At 43.4% G+C, this 17,394-nt stretch overlaps 1 protein-coding gene across 2 annotated transcripts in view; it reads right to left on the minus strand.

Moving 5' to 3' along the window:
* Positions 1–17,394, minus strand: part of LOC142952707 (diacylglycerol kinase zeta-like) — a 77,806-nt gene that overhangs the window by 38,931 nt on the left and 21,481 nt on the right. Inside the window, exons 15-24 of one of the 2 annotated variants that reach the window (XM_076094590.1) lie at positions 17,217–17,295; positions 17,009–17,064; positions 14,013–14,075; positions 13,398–13,471; positions 9,604–9,715; positions 8,865–8,951; positions 8,641–8,753; positions 8,432–8,532; positions 5,607–5,686; positions 5,140–5,184 (exon numbers count right to left, since the gene is read on the minus strand). In XM_076094590.1, the coding sequence (XP_075950705.1) occupies positions 5,140–5,184; positions 5,607–5,686; positions 8,432–8,532; positions 8,641–8,753; positions 8,865–8,951; positions 9,604–9,715; positions 13,398–13,471; positions 14,013–14,075; positions 17,009–17,064; positions 17,217–17,295 (810 nt within the window). The remainder of the gene's footprint in view (positions 1–5,139; positions 5,185–5,606; positions 5,687–8,431; positions 8,533–8,640; positions 8,754–8,864; positions 8,952–9,603; positions 9,716–13,397; positions 13,472–14,012; positions 14,076–17,008; positions 17,065–17,216; positions 17,296–17,394) is intronic. The other variant, XM_076094589.1, reaches the window with a different exon arrangement.

Consider the following 17,394-nt stretch of genomic DNA (forward strand, 5'->3'; position numbering starts at 1 on the left):
CATAATATAATAAACCTGGCTACAGACACAAAGAGAATATGGATACCACAAGCACATTGGAACAAAAAGTCAATCAATACATTTTTGTAAAGTCACTAAACGTTCACAAACAATATCCGTGCATCATGCTGTAACATGCTGAGACACGTGTGGGAAACTAATCTCTGTGGAAACTCACATATGTGTGTCTTTGTCTCCTAACACCGTCAGGGATCAAAAGCTCTCACCTGGCGGAGTGAATGCTGGTTTGGGGGTATTTGTGTTGATGAAGGTGGACCAAGTAGCCAAATGTGACACTGATAAGAATTAGATCAGTGTTATCAGGGGTTGTCATTCACCCAGGTGAGATCAAGGGTTGTTCAGCTGGCTGGACCTTACAAATGCTCCATGGTTTATACCACACCAGCTGGTTGAAACATCATTTCCCTGGCTAGATGATGACCTTGATTCTGGGCTATTAGAAGTGCTTAAATCTGACAACAGCATCAATTCAACATTGGCTAGAGACGTGGATTATCACTGGATGCATCATTTGAGTGAACCTGTTCATCGTCAGTCATCAGAGTGAAGAGGCCCCTGACCAAGTGTGGTGTCCAGCACCCCCCCCCCCCCCCCCCACCCCCACAGTGGATACAAGCAAGTCACCGCTGACAGAGGTGCATTGATCAGGGCTGCCTGGAGCTATCAACATGGTTACCTTACACAATTCCTATGGCCCCTTCTGATCTTCAGGCTTCAAAAGGAAGATCAATCACTTCCTCAACATGTGCGGGATGAAGATCAAGCTCCCCTTTAACAGATTGACTGAGGAGTTCTTGGTTACCCAAGAAAGAGGGTGCTATATAATGACTCTTCACAAATAAAAGTCTCCAAGGACACCAAGGGAACAGGACTCAGTGGACCAGGCCAAGTCATGGTTGCATATCCAGAGTTGCCATCTATAGAGCCTTTGGGAGGGCAGATGCCATCTGATATCATCAACTTATCAGCAGTATCAGAGTGTTCCAGCGAGGAAGGCAGCTTCTTCATCAGGTGAAGAAGCTGCCTCTAGAATCAACTTGGAAGAGAAGGCCTCTGAGAGCAAGAAAGCCAAGAAAGTACACCAAAGTGATAGAAGACGGCAGCTGAGGGTGTCGGGCACACTGTGAACCATGAAGTTCACTGCCCAGTCCCTCTGCAGGGCTTTAAAGCTTCTCTGCACCATAGGATGCCTAATCTCCAACTGGATGGCCTGGGTAAGACAGAATGATGCTGACAATGACCCAAGGTTACATCACTGATGATGTGTCTCTGCATCTCATGAAGTGTGAGAGAACAAGTAGACAGAATGACTAAGTTATCAACAAGTGTGCTAAAACCAGACACGGTTAGGTGTCTCTGTCAGCAGAGACTGAAACATTTTGTGCTGCTTCATTAAACTGTTTGTGCCTATCCTGCCACCTTTGCACGTGCTGGTCAGAAGAATATGAGCATTAACAAGAAATGTACATTTAATGATGAAGCAAAATTCAAAAAGCACAAAAATATGCACACACAGCTAAGGAAATAGATTTTCTCACAGCTGATGTGTAATACGAGCTATCACGTAAATACTAAAATAATACAGTACAGCATTGCTATAAAAAAGAAAAATGGTCTTCGCTCAGACCTTTTGAACCAAGAGGTTAAATGAATGACCTGTACTACTCCAGTAGTGTCTCTTTTAGTTTTTTATCCTAAGACATTGATGACCAAACACTTGTGGAATCATTTCTGTTGTCTGAAGTACAAAAGACAAACTAACAGTTTTACTTTTGTCCCAGCCAGTGTCTGGACTGAGTTTGGCTGAATATAGTCCTTTTTAAACTTGTAGTCTGGAACATTGCTGGCTTCATTTATCTGTTAAAGTAATGGCCTTTTGCCTTTCAAGCATAGGTCTCCATTAGGAAGATGTTCCATAATGACTGTGCGAACATGAAAGGACCATAATGGATAGAGCTGCAATACTCATGTGATATTTAGCATCAGACACACAAGACAAAGGTCTAAAGCCCTTTTTCCTCAATGCCACAGTGGCAGAAGAGCTGGAGGGCAGTGGTGAGCTGCAAATGAATGATATCATGAAAAGAAAGGATTCTCTCACATGATACATCAGTACTAGATGTTAAAACTTGTTCCAGTAAATAACTTCATCCAGGGCCACAGCTTTCATTGAGGACACATTGACAGCAATGAGGTCACGTCCTTTGACTGGGTTTTTCACATCCTCAAGTGTTTCTCTTTCCCTTGACCCAAGCACATGAAAGCAGGACAATGATACAAGGAACCTAAGTGAGTACCAAACGGTCTCTTTCAAACCTCGCCTATCTCAATGCAGCGAAAGGCGCCGTCACATCCAGGGTTATTATAGTAAACTATAGTGATGTCAATCTAAAAAAAAAAAACTATATCCCTTATGACAGTGATTCTTAACTGGTGGGTCGCGACCCAAAAGTGGGCTGCAGACCCGTTTTCAGCCTTTGTCTGAAAAAAATCCTGTGCTTTTATTTTGAAGGGGATTTTTTATGCAGCGGAGTTATTCATACTCCTTAATAGTATTTGGCGTTAATGCCTTGTCATACTAATATACACCCGCCATTTCACAGTATAGAAGAACGCCCACAAAGTTTGTTTTTATATGCTAATTGAGCGAAACGCAAGTACGACACCGACTACATGAGATGTGGATTTTCTTACATTGAGGACAAAAGAGAGCAAAAACCTCAGTGTGTTTTGTGCAGCGAGGTTCTGGCACAAGAAAGCATGAAGCCGTTTTACTCGTTTACGTGAAACGTGTGTGGGACGGGGACTGACAGGAACAATTTCTCTGCACAAGAGACCTCCTACTACTACGACTGCAGAGGACATTTTCAGCTCAGGTTCAAACTGCACCATCCTTTCATTAAATACATTTGAGAAGTTGAAAATCTGGGTCGTGGCTTGTCATTAAGGGGTGATGGTGGGTCCCGCAGCCAGACCAGTTGAGAACCACTGGGTAAAGAGGAACAAAAACAAAACTGAAATGATATTGCCTGGTTAAAAAGTTAAAAAATAAAACATGAAAGTACATTAATTTCAGTTTTAGTTTTTTGATATATCACTAAGGAAAAAAGGAGACAGCATGAATTTCTACCAACTCTTGTGACATTGAACAACACATTCTCACTCCCAACTGGTCAAATACCAACGCTTGGTCAGCGGCCCTACTCTTCAAACTATGGCGCTCTGAGTATCTGTCTAGCGTCACTTTTCGATGTGTCAGGGACGGCAACAAAACCACTTCGGTAGGCTTGACTGACTGTCAGGACTGACTGGCTATTAACGTAGCTAACGACTCACGTGACTAGTAACGCCAACAACTCACTTGACTAACGACACCAACGACTAACGTGACTAACGACACCAACGACTAACGTGACGAACGACACTAACGACTCACTTGGCTAACGACACTAACGACTCACTTGACTAACGACACTAACGACTCACTTGACTAACGACACTAACGACTCACTTGGCTAACGACACTAACGACTCACTTGGCTAACGACTACTGTGACTAACGACACTAACGATTCACTTGACTAACGACTACCATGTCTAACAATACTAACGACTACCGTGACTAACGACTACCGTGTCTAACAACACTAACGACTACCGTGACTCATCATCAGCCACCGTCATTAGTAACAGACGTCGCTTCACGTGACGCAACTGAGGAAAGGACGTCTCATGTCTCTTAAAACATAATTCCTCGTTCCTCTCTCCTCGCATGGTTTCCTCCATACATCCCTGGTGGCAGGGACTAAGACGCAAGGAAAGGACGCAAGTGAGGGAAACGGGGATGCAATTAAGAGACTTGGGATGTACCCTGTGACTAGCGACACTAACGGTTCACTTGACTAACGTGACTAAGTCATGTTTTGCTTGGGGATCAAATACTTATTTGACACAATTAAATGCAAATTAAATGCAAATCAATTTATAACTTTTCTATGATGGGATTTTCTGGATTTATTTTTTTGATATTCTGTCTTTCACTGTTAAAATAAACCTACCATTACAATTATAGACGAAGAGACCCCCGCCAGTCCTGACACCATTCTCCTACCTCCTGTGTTGTGGCAACTGGTCGCTGGTAGATTGAATGTTCTCAGCTATTAACTTGATGAGTACAATATTATTATTACTGATAGGAATGAAGACGACAGAAATAAAAACCAAGTTATTCTTTAAGTGGTAGAACACTATTTAGATACACTACTTGGGTAAATGAGTACTGATGAGGTTTTAAAAAGTGTTCTAGCAAATCGACCAATAAATCTGATATTTCCTGTTCTCACTTCACATTTGAATTCTACCCCGATGTTGTTTTAATGATGACATTGGAATAACTAAATGGGTACTGTGTTTTGTCCTGCTCCTGTTAAAACATGATTTTATGGGAGTATCTGTGTGCACATATTGTGTTGTGTAATGTATTACTGGCCACATGCTGTACTTTGTATCCCTTAGAGTACAAAATGTGTTCTGTTTATGTGTGTGGGTGTTTGTTTAGAATTCTTTGTGTGTATGTGTGTGTGTGTGTGTGTGTGTGTGTGTGTGTGTGTGTTAGAGGAATTCAAAGCAGGATTTCATATTGGTGAAACATTAAGAGTCCTCTTTAACTAGACTTCTGTCTCAGCAGTCAATCACTCCCCCTAGCTATCAGCACTGGTGTCAGATATAACCTTTCTACCAAAATCCACCACTGGATCCAGACAGGAAGCTTGACTCATGACTTTGATGGTTTGACTTCGAAAATAGGTGATTTTAAACAAGCCTGAAAGAAGTGCAGCAATATTAGCAGAGTAATGTGTTACATCTATTAAATGATTATTAGCTATGGGATGACCAGGGGCTTTGGTAGTTGTGGTGTAAATCAGAACTTTGCTAGAGACAGAATCATCATTTTTTCCTTAAATATTACCATTTCCTCTGTGTGATAATATCATACTTCAGTAAGTGTTGCTTGTTTGTACTCATTGTTAATGCAAAATAAAAGGAATTGATTGATTGAAGCTGTTAGTTTCCCGTGTGCCTCTGAGCCAAACAAAAAACACACCACAAACTACCAACCTGCAGTCCCAAGCATCTGAAGGAGAGCTGGACAGAACAGAAGTCCTAGAGAGGAAGATGGGAGCTTAGAAAAGACAGGAGAGTGTCTACAGGCTTCACAACTCTAACTGGGAACCAGTGCAATGGAATTTGCATATACTTGCTCAACCAATCAGAGTGAGCCACTTCCTTCCTACAGCACCAGCCATTCTCATGGATGGTATAATGCAACATGACTGTAACACAACACAATACTGCTTTCTGAATGTGTGCCTCTGGATATCTGTTTTAGATGTAAAACATAAACTTTAACAATTCTATAAATGAGTAAAAAGTCCTTGTTCATTAACTCAACTAAGCACACATGCATAGCTCCACATTTTAGCAAATGGTCTTCTGCTTGCTTTCGTCTACATCTTTTTCTTTCCATGCAGTGACACAGAAGCATGCCCTCTCCCTCTGTACCCCCGGCCCTCTCTCCTCCTTACCTCCTGTAAACGCTGGATGTGTTCTCTGCAGGTTTCTAAGTCGCTGTCACCAGAAACCACAATCAGTCCCAGAGGAATGGCTGCAGATACAGAGGAACAAGACAATTATCCAACAGCACTTTGATATCTACTTATACAGTGGTTCTCAACTCCAGCCCTCAGGAGCTCAAATACTGCTGGTTTGAATTCTGGTCATGTAGAAGGGACTGATGTAGACCTGGGACTCCACATGAGTCTAATTACAGATATGGAAGTAAGGACAACCAGCAACACTGAGATTGCTGAGGACTCAAATTGTGAACCACCAACAACAACATGCCAATGAATATTTAACCTGGCTAGGTGAATGTTTTGGGGTTCCGAAAACACCGATGCATTAGTATTGAGAGAATATATGCTGAAAATGATACTGGTATATTTGATGAGAACATCTTATTTGTGACAGAAAGAAACAGCCTATAGGAAAGATCAGAACCAGAGCTGTTTACAGAGGGATTTAAAGTTGTGTGCAACTTCAGAGCCACATGTCAGGGCGCCTACAGAGATACCACTGGGAGAGTGCAAAGAACTGGGACTGGTCAGTACGGGTCGCTTGTGTCTTTGATGCCAGTGGATAGCTAACAAAGGAGCTAGACACAGAAAGCTAACGCATATCAGACAAACACATAGTCATTGAAATGTTCTGCTCAACATCACTGAAGTAACTTTAGCCCTTGATGTTTTTATTCACAAAGTAACTCCTGTTCTATAAGTGTGTATACAGCCCACCGGTGCTAGTGGAGTAGAATTAAAGCAAGATACCGCCTCATGTGTGACACATTTGTCTAGCCCAGTACCTCAAAATGATGATTTATGTACAGCGCCAAGTTAACTTTGGTGTCTTTTATTTTCTTAAGTGAGCCTGACCAAGCCAGTCGTTGAAACAACAGACGGCTCCCTGAGGCATCAGGCCGGCTGCACCAACACAACACTGCTGGATGAACATCAGAGCTCCTGAACCCACACACAGCTCTCATTGATACCAAATATCTGTCTCAGGGTGGAAAACAAACACTGCTCTGGGAGTGTCAGATTATAAGAGAGATTCTAGAAAAGTGCCTGTTCACTTTGTGGTCCATTCACTATTCTCCAAACAAGCTTCAATCCTCAAGCTTCATCGCTGGCTTCGTTACTGTACATCTCTGAGTGACTTTAAGTTCTCTTCATTCTCTTGTTGGTCAGACAAACAAGTCATTTGACACCAGTGATGATTGGACTATATTATAGTATAGAATGATAGTTCTTCTTTATACATCGAGATCTCTATTAAACCATCTCTCCACTCGATCCATGTTCAGGGTGGAATACAGAGCCACAGTGAGGTGATATAACCACTGTGCATATTTTTATCCATCTCCCCAAGTGTGACACATCCACAAGTTGAGAGCAGGGATTGATTTGCATAATGAGAAACAACTCAAACTTCAGATAGCAAGAACAAAGGATGAGGTATGAAATGATGGAAATTAAGAACATCATTTAATACCAATAGACATTTCACATTATATTGAAAAAAGGGAATTGTGGATCATTAATATGAATTAGTATGAAATATTATATACGTTTTCATCAAGGAACTACAGATTTAAAGCCTGTACAGTACATTTATATGATATGAAACACACAGAAACAAAAAGAACCATGACTACATTTACACTAATATATAGTCTACAGTGTTCTAAAGCGTTCTGGTTACAATGTTGTAAAAGGGAAGACCGCCACCCGGTGTCAGAACTCTGAGCTGACATGAACTAACTGACTGCATGTGAGTGTAATTGTCTCTAATGACAGAGACAGAAGCTTACCCACTCTACATTCCTGAGATGTCAGCGATGCTGCTCACTGTTTGAGTGTGCTCTATGTAAATCACAGATATCTCTCACTGAAGAGTGTCTGAGATGCAGCATGAAGAGGCAGCTGAGAATCATCTTGTTGACCTTCACATCACTGCTCCACCTTCTAATCATCAAGCAGTGTGATTCCCTCTTGAGCCTGAAGATGCTGCTGTCATGAGGGTCCATGGACCTTCAGCTCATATCACACATCACTGACCTGTGATCTGATATATGAACATATAACCTGTTCCTTTCAGATGAATACGCCTGCTGTAGACCAACTATACCCTCACTAAACACTTATTGTATTGTTTGATCTGGAAATCATCTGTGGTACGATTATGGCTGGATGAATGAATATCACGTTAATAAAAAAGTATTATGTATTTGAGCCGATACATTTCTGTCGTTTTCTTGTTGTTTTATGCTGTCATTAGCAGTATTTGATATCAGCTTGTGTGTGCTTTGATTTGAAAATGCAATAACACATTATCATTAAAGCCTTGGTGGTGCATACGTGAGTGATTGGTGGTGCATACGTGAGTGTTTGGTGGTGCATACGTGAGTGATTGGTGGTGCATACGTGAGTGTTTGGTGGTGCATACGTGAGTGTTTGGTGGTGCATACGTGAGTGTTTGGTGGTACATACGTGAGTGTTTGATGGTGCATACGCGAGTGTTTGGTGGTGCATACGCGAGTGTTTGGTGGTGCATAGGCGAGTGTTTGGTGGTGCATAGGCGAGTGTTTGGTGGTGCATACGCGAGTGTTTGGTGGTGCATACGCGAGTGTTTGGTGGTGCATACATCAGTGTTTGGTGGTGCATACGCGAGTGTTTGGTGGTGCATACGCGAGTGTTTGGTGGTGCATACGTTAGTGTTTGGTGGTGCATACGCGAGTGTTTGGTGGTGCATACGTCAGTGTTTGGTGGTGCATACGTGAGTGTTTGCTTACATGCTTGTCGTAGTTTGTCCTTGTCATAGTGCAGAGCGTCATAGTCTGTCATACTGATCCTGCTGACTCTGATCCTCAGCTTCTCTGGGACCGGCTGCTGACTGACACAAACACACACACACACACACACACACACACACACACACACACAGAGTCATCATTAGAAGCTGAACATCAGGGTCTCCGGTGGTTTTGAGTGTGTGACTTACTCATTGAGGTGTGGTAGTGAGGTCTGTCGTTTGGTTTTCTGCACCATGTTGGCCTGGTTTCTGAGGCTGATGTGGATAACAGAGGGAGCAAGTCTGCACGGTTCACCATCCACCTAACAAGTATATCAATCAATCATACCCACACTGCTTCAATATTCAGTCATCACTACTGGGCAGATGTTACACACTGTGGTTGTACAGATGTGCGTATGGATAGTATGTACCTGTACTGGGAGAGGTTTAGTCGTGGTGAGGGTGACTTCTCTGCACTGGTTCAACCTCTCGCCATGACCTCCAACCTGGAGAGTAGCCTACAAACACACACACACACGCACACACACACACACACACACAGTTTAACTTCACACGCGGTCCTTACTCCAGCTACGACTCAATGAAATACTGTTTTTCTGGTGGCAGACTGATCATTATGGCTTTGAACTCATGATAGTCGAGCTTTACTGCTCTGATGATCTGTTCTTTCCAGAATCTTCAAACACTCTTCTGACTATCTAGATTAAAACATATTCTGCCCCCAGTCCCAAGTTGTTACTCAAAAAATGTCTGGAAAGAAGTGGAAATAACATATTATAAGAAAAATAAGATGTAAATATTTACATCTTATAGTGTATGAGAACATGTAATACTGAAAGTGACATCAATGTAGCCAACTCGGATGATGCTAAAACTTTTGAATTCTTGGTTCTCAGTTCCAGCTACCAGGAAACACTTAAAAGCTTTTTACTTTTTCTTTGAAGGTTGTGGAAATACAGTTCAAATACGAGCACGTGCTGTTGAAATAGGGAAGTTCCTTGTATGTGAATCTATAGCTTTCCAATAAAGGTGATTGTGAGATGTGCGACTCTGTAAGGAGAAGATGTGAGGAATGAACTGGGGGCTACTACCTATGTTAATTAGTCTGTTAGTTACTATATTACCCCGAGTACACAGTGAGTTACGTACCAGTGAAGTCATAGTGAAGCCAATGACCTCGATGTATCCATCATCATGGCGTTGAGGTTCAAAGTCGTGATGTTCACTGGGGTTTCCCCAAGGTGTAGTACCTGCACAGTATCTGAAGAACACAACACACACCACATCATCAGAGACACTTCGTCATGAAGTTAACTATTTAATGCTTATACAGACGGATTAGGCAGAAAAGGCTCGTATGAGAGAGCTCTCAAAGAATCCACTAGGTGTTGCACTAAACTCAGCAGACTGAAGCTGTGTTGATACGCACTTGGCACCGTATCGTGAACCTTTGCAGAAGGCGAGCGAGCTCCGAGCATGAATGAGGCGTTTCTACTTCATGTGCTGTTTGTTGCTTTATTCTCTGAAACACCAGAGGGCGAACAAACTAAATGAACTGTGAAGAATCAAAAAGACAACTGTAAACCAACCTCCACCATGCCGAGGAGGACGATCTCTGTAAACTCTCATATTCATGGACTACAATTGCTTTTGAACAAGTCCTGTATGACGTGCATTATAAGGAAACAAAGGTTCAATATCCTGTAAACTATCATTTTTAAGACCTCCTGTTTCTAAAGCATTTAAAAAGGTCCAGAATGTAGCATTTTGGGAGCTCTGTTCACAGGAACACAATATAAAATTCATAACTATGTTTTCATTAGTGTATAATCACTTAAAACTAGGAATCACCCAAATCTACATAGGGAGCAGGTCCTCTATGCCATATGGGACCACCATGTTTCTTCAGCAGCCCTGAATGGACAAACTAAACACTGGTTCTAGAGAAAGCCTTTTATTGTGTTATGTTAGCTAAAGGCCACCACATCTCTGCACACATGGAAAGCGAGGACTGATAGGAGGAGTTAGGTCACCACTAGATGACACTAGATCCTACACACTGCTCCTTTAAAAACAAATAGTCCATCTTTGCAAAACCCTCGGATTTGTTGATAGTGCTTTTATCAGTGCTACTAACTATTTGTGACAGTCACGTTCGAAAAACTCAGAGTGCCAACAGTGGGTGCCTCGTCACAAAAATGCTGAGGTGCATGACCAAGCAGAGCCGTGATAACGACACAACGGCGACTACAAACTAAGCTTAAGACAACCTCACAAACCACCGCTACCCAGCATTTTTCTCACCAACTGCAAATACATCACCAACAAAATGGATGTAATGAATGTACAGATCTCAGCAAACAAACTGGTTGAGGACTGTTGTATTCCGGTAACAACAGACTGAGCTGGCAGGCCTCACAACAACCATAGACAGTCACTGTTCTTCTGATTGTGAGCACCACACACTTTAATGCAAACCTATCTACCTTCGATGTGTGTTTACCGTTGTCATAGTCACAACTCTTCACATTCCACCAGATGCTAATGCTAGCTTTGGCTACCTGCTCAGTGTTCACAACCAATCACAACAAAGCTCACATCCTGAAGCCCCCCATATCATAGCCGGTGGTTTTAACTATGCCGATTTAAAGGCCCATCATCACATTAAATGTTCTACTGGGGAGTAAAATACAGGAGATAAGACTTATTCTAACATTAACAAGTGTTTAAGGTCAGCGCCACTACCACACGTAAACCTACTCCTAACCCCAGCATACACCCCCCTCAGAAGAAAAGCTCCATCCACCACAAAGACTGAGGGGACGTGGAGCTTAATCGCAGCTGTAGGATTGTTTTGAAAGGACTGGGACATTTTTAAGAACATCATTGAGAAGCCCTAGATGCCAAAGGAGGGGATGTGTTGTGATTACATCACAGCTAACAGGACCGGCGTCACTCTTGGTGTCGGACCAAAACACGTCCGTTAGCTGTGACAGAACATACCCCGGCTTGTCGTGGCAGAGCCTCCAGCCACCTCCTCACTGTGCAGGAGCATGATGGGAGAAATGTGCTCAGAGTGTTTAATCCGGGGAAAGCTGCAGGCCATGTTGGTGTGACGATATTGGGTGCCGACGATATGAGAGGACCAGCTCTCTTAGGTCTTCACTAAATCTTCAACCTGTCCCCGTCTAATTCCACCTTCCCTACTGCCTGCAGTCTGCCCTCTAAGCCAGCCTCCCACCCACTTCAACCCATACCAGTTTGCCTACTGGTCTACGGAGGATGCCACTGCTCTTCACACGGTACCGACCCACCTTGAACACCAGGGGAGCTATGTGAGGATGCTTTAATAGGCTCTACCTGTTACACAGCCATCCCGATAGACAGGTTACTAAACTTACTGACCAAGAACTCTCCCAACCCACCTGCCTCGGGATCAAGGACTTTCCGACTAACAACCAACAGACCGTTGGACCAGGCCTCCACCTCTCCTCCATCCTCCTCTTACGCTCAGCACCGGCTCCCCACTGGGTTGTGTGTTGAGCCCCATCCTATACACCCTCAACCCTCATGACTGTGCCCCCACTCATTCCACCAACACAACTGTGGTTGGACTTATCTCAGGAGACAAGACAGTCTACAGGGATGAAGTCCAAAGACTAACAGTGTGGTGTTCAGAGAACAATCTCATCCTTAAACAAAATAACTCATAATAGACTTCCCCAAGAACAGTGCAGACCCCGACCCACTCTACATCAACAGGGACTGTGTGGAAAGGGTCCAGCACGTCGCTGATGATCACTCGTGGTCTACCAACACCACCTCAGTAGATATGAAGGCACTTCCTGAGCTTCCTCAGTTGCTGGTGTCGGCTGCTCTCTGCCCTCTGTTGAGGACTTGTTCAGCCTTCGCTGCCTCAGTAGAGCAGTCAACATAATAAAAGACCCATGATGTCCCGCTGGACACCATCTGTCTGATCTGCTGCTCTCTAGTAGACGCTTCAGGTCCATCAAATCACAGACTGAAACAGACCTTCTAGCCCAGAGCCTCTGTCTAAACTGACTATCAGCACTACAATGCTTACAGTTACATTCCTTTGTATGAATAGAACATGCCAACTGCTCCTTACGTTATTCATTATACATACGTATTCCCTATTTATTTGACTTGTTTATAGAGCTGTGCAATCGACAGAAGGCAATATCTTCCTGTGTTTATAGGTCACTGCAAATACACATTTTCTATTTATAATATCAACTTTATTAGTTGTTAGTTGAGCTGTGTGTCTGTCTGCTAGACCCTGTCGGGTTTAGACGGGGTATGGAGGGAAGTGTAACATTAGTGAGGAGAGAGAGGGTGTATGTGACGATGAGGTCAGCAGTAACGTCCTAGCTGTGACCACAGCAGTGTGTGTAGTTTATTAGTTGGTGGGTTGTGTTGCCCCTTGCTGCTTAAATGGAAGGGAAGTAGCCCTGAAGGAAGCCACAACATTGGCTCAGGCTCACTGAAGGTGGACCGACCTTGGGGGTCCAGCTGTTCTCCTTTAAGTGACAGATGCTTGTCCTGAGTTTTGCTCAGCTCTTTTCATGTTTGAGATTTCTTTCAGCTGTTTAACTGATAGCATTAATCGGTCAGAATTCTTGTTGTTGGTTAATGGTTCATTATTAACACCCCTACTGCAAACTCTGCTTTGTTTGTATGAGGTAAGCACATCTGATGAAAATAAAACATGAACTCTAATGGGATTAGTAAGCTCTGCTGTTCTTGAGCTGTGGGAAACACTACCTCACTACTGGTCAATAAAAGAGCAAAGCTACTGGACAGCTGTTTCATTGATAAGAGAGCTACTGAGAAATGTAGTTCAACCAGCACTGATCAGTAGTAGACATCAGCAACAATAGTACTATGTGTATATATATATATAATAGTGAGAGCAGCATTACCTGGGGATGTTGAGGAAGACCAGACACTGAAGCTTCAAGTCCTGAACCTTCGATGTTAAATCTGTCCCGTCACACTGGAGAGAGACAGATAGAGAGAGAGAGAGACAGAGAGAGAGACACAGAGAGAGAGACAGACAGACACAGAGACAGAGACAGACAGAGAGAGACAGAGAGACAGAGAGACAGACAGAGAGACAGACAGACAGACAGAGAGATAGAGACAGACAGAGAGATAGAGACAGACAGAGAGATAGAGACAGACAGAGAGATAGAGACAGACAGAGAGAGAGACAGAGACAGTCAGAGAGAGAGACAGAGAGAGAGACAGAGACAGAGAGAGAGAGAGAGAGAGACAGAGAGACAGACAGAGACACAGAGAGACAGAGACAGTCAGAGAGACAGACAGAGAGAGAGATAGAGACAGACAGACAGACAGACAGACAGACAGAGAGAGAGACAGACAGAGAGACAGACCGAGACAGAGACACAGAGAGAGAGACAGACAGAGGCAGTCAGAGAGACAGACAGACAGACAGCGAGAGAGAAAGACAGAGATGGAGAGAGTGAGCTTTTATCTAAATGACTAAATGAAACTGTTGATGGACAGATACTCACCACCAGTTTGAGGTGCTTGGACAGGTCTTTGGAGCTTCCCATCAGGAAATCTGAGAATGCTGTCTGTTTGAGAAACACACACACACAGACAGACAGACAGACAGGTAAGCAGGACTGTCTCAGAGGAGTGCACCATGAAAGCTACAGTAGGATGGAGTCTCAGGTAAAGTCAGAGCCAGTCTCCAATCTGCATCACTTCATTATTATTCAGGATGAATCATGAATAATCATGTATTGGAAGCAGGTCATAAGAATAATATATATTATATATGGCTGTAAAAACATCTCCTTCAAACAACTGGATTTATTCAAGTTTGTAACTAGCTCTTTGATTTATCATTCACAATGTTGCATCATCAGGGTCCAACAGGATGCATGAGAGTGTCCATCCACAGCTGTGTGTTACTAGTTTGCACATGTGCAGTAGCGATCTGGCCGGATGTACAGATCGGGTAGAGAGGGACAAGTGTTGTGTTGAGGCTGTCCACAGCCTCTCTAAACCAGAGCCACCCTCTCAGGTTTTTGTCCTAGTTGAGGAGAATAGACAAGCATCCTCGGTCCAAAGCTCATAAAGACAGTCCATGTCACTGGTGGCGCTCTAGTGACCTCTAGGGGCAGTAACACCTGGATATAGCGAGGGAGAACAAGGATGTGATCCAGGCTGTCTTTAGCAAGCAAATTACTGTTGAAAGACAATGCAGAGCCAGCTCTACACCAGTGGCTCTGAAAGAAAGCCTGAGGAAAGAAGTGGAATCCCTGCTGACTAAGGGATCATGAGAAAAGAGGAGGAATCCACAGACTGGGTCAACTCCCTTGTGAGATCTGAGACCATGCATCGATACGACAGATTTGAACAAATGGTTCAAAAGAGAGCCCTGCAGACATTACAAGCTCAATGTCAGGAGCAAGCTTCTTCAGGGTTTTACTAAATCCAGCTGGATGAGGAAGCCTGTGCACATTCAACACACCTTCTGGCAGCATTGCTTTGTATGCCTTTTGGAATTGCCTCAGCTCCGGCGGATTTTCACAGGACAGTACAGCAAATGTTCCATGGTATGGATGACTACAGGACGGAGCATGATACGGGACTGGGAAGCTAATGGCACAAGCACTAAAGTTTGGGCTGAGGCTGAACAAAGCCTGATCCTAAGACAAAACTCGGCTGCAACGTGCAGTAGGCTCAGTTAACGATGTGGGAAGATTAATTTCCAATCAGGGAACACAAGAGCGTTGAGCAGCTTGCTGGCAAATGGACCTGAATGTCAGTTGGAGCATGAACATATGACAGAATGGGTAAAGACTGTAGGAAATTTGGGTTTAGAACTGTGCTTTAAGAAATTATAATAGTGTTTAATAATTCATAATTAAGAAATCATAATTAGAAGTATCTTGGAATACATAATTAGAAGATTCATAATTGTAGAAGTGTTTTAGGATTTGTAGTTACAAGTGATTTGTAGTTAGAAGTGTATCTTAGTAGAATTTGTAGCACCTTTAGCTCTATGCTTGTGAAACTTGTGAAGGTTTTTGCCAAAAGTTGCAAATCCTTATCTTTATATAGAATGTTTACCATAGAAGTGTTAAGCCATAAAAGACAGTCATTGAATGTTTTAAACTGTAAAGAATAGTATGTTGGGAGTAAGGGACAGATAGATTTCTAGACAGGCAATTACAGGTCATACCCGTGCGAGGGTCCTGCGAGGAGGAGGAGCCAACTGGATTTAGCCAATAGGAACTACGGACATTATGGGATGTTTTTTGAACTATGTAAGGCGGGGGAGAAAGAAATTCCGGTCTCTTGCTCCTGTACCACTGGGTGGGTGGTAACGCTTTTTGGGGTGAGCAGGTCATATTCGGTGTAACTGTATAGCATGAGATGTATTAAATGCTTAGTTTATAATTGAAACCGGTTCTCTTTGTGTAAGAGGCTGGATTACATGCGGTTTCCCCACAGTCTAGAGGTTCCTTGAACCTAACAAGACCCAGAGTTGAAATGACCCAGCACTCACAGTGAAAGTGTCCAAAGACTACAAGCAGTCTGGCTTCAACAATACAACTCTGCATGGTTCCCGGTGGCTTATAAAAGCATCCCAGACCATGACCGGGGCACAAACTGAGAAGGAGACATTGTGAGCAGTCTTTGGATGAGAGAGGTTCCATGAATACATCTACAGAAGAGAGGTGGTATTAAAGACCAATCCCAAACCACTGATTACGATCTCAAGAAGACATATGCTCCATGCTCTGTCTCCAGAGTACAGTGTGACATTCAAGGTCACACCAGGCAAGCACCTGGTGATGAGCAGCACAGGCTTAAGTAGTGCCAAACACGTCCCGGTGACTGTGGTGATAATGGACCAGTTCAGCAGTCATGAGTTCAGAGGCTTGTGTAGACTTAAAGCTTTGAGCATGTAACATCAGTGTAAAAGAAAGCAGCAGATACAGAAGGAGATCCACATTTAGCCATGCAGAATTACAGAGCACCCCCTCTGGAGAGAGGACCATCTCCAGCTGAACTCTGCATGAACACAAAGCTGAGAATCCGGCTGCCATCAGCAATACAAGGAGTCATCGCCACCTACTGAAGGTACCACACACTGGTCTTTCAAACAAATGCAGAGCACAACCCCCCCAGCTCCACAGCTGCTACTGGAAGTGACACAAACTCAGCTTCCCCCGAGCCAGAACCAGAGCCAGAACTTGGTTTGTGTGCCTTTTAGTGCATGTAAGTGCATGTGAGCGTGCTCCACTGGTTAGCTCCCAGCTGTCGCTCTGCACCGCTCTCATACGGAGCTTACAGCCGATAACATCGTCGTGGAAGTGTAACATCCAACCTCTGGTTCCCCCTCAGGTAAACCCTGTTAGCGCTGTTAGCTACAAGTTGCCTTCTCGCTGTCGACATGTTAAGAGCTGTTGAGAGGCAATCGTTACGCACCTTTAAAAGTGAAGAGTATTAAACAGAAGCACAGTGACCTTTAACATGGAGATGCACTCACCCCAGCATAGAACATCTTATTCCTAAAACGACTGTTAAACTTCTCTGGGTTGGCTTCTGAAACGACAGAGACAGCACATAAACAAAACATCTCATGGATATTAGGACAAATTCAATGGAAAAGCAAAGTTTCCACAAATAAGCAATCAATGTGTCAATAATAACAGTCAGTATATTGAGTAGTAACATGTGTATGAAAATGGATGTACCTCTTGACTCGTGGAACTCAAGAGTCACATGGGCATCAAATCCAAGACTGAAGTAATTGTTGAAAACATCTAGAGGAAGCTGAGAGCATTCACACAAACAGATCAACAGTCACACCTGGGTTCAGATTTAGCTCCTTTTCATGTGCATTGATGAATGTTTTATTTCCTGTTCACTGAC

The sequence above is a fragment of the Anarhichas minor genome, unplaced genomic scaffold (genome assembly GCF_050575085.1).
Source record: "Anarhichas minor isolate MPS153535 unplaced genomic scaffold, ASM5057508v1 ptg000018l, whole genome shotgun sequence".
Classification (NCBI taxonomy): Eukaryota; Metazoa; Chordata; class Actinopteri; order Perciformes; family Anarhichadidae; genus Anarhichas; species Anarhichas minor.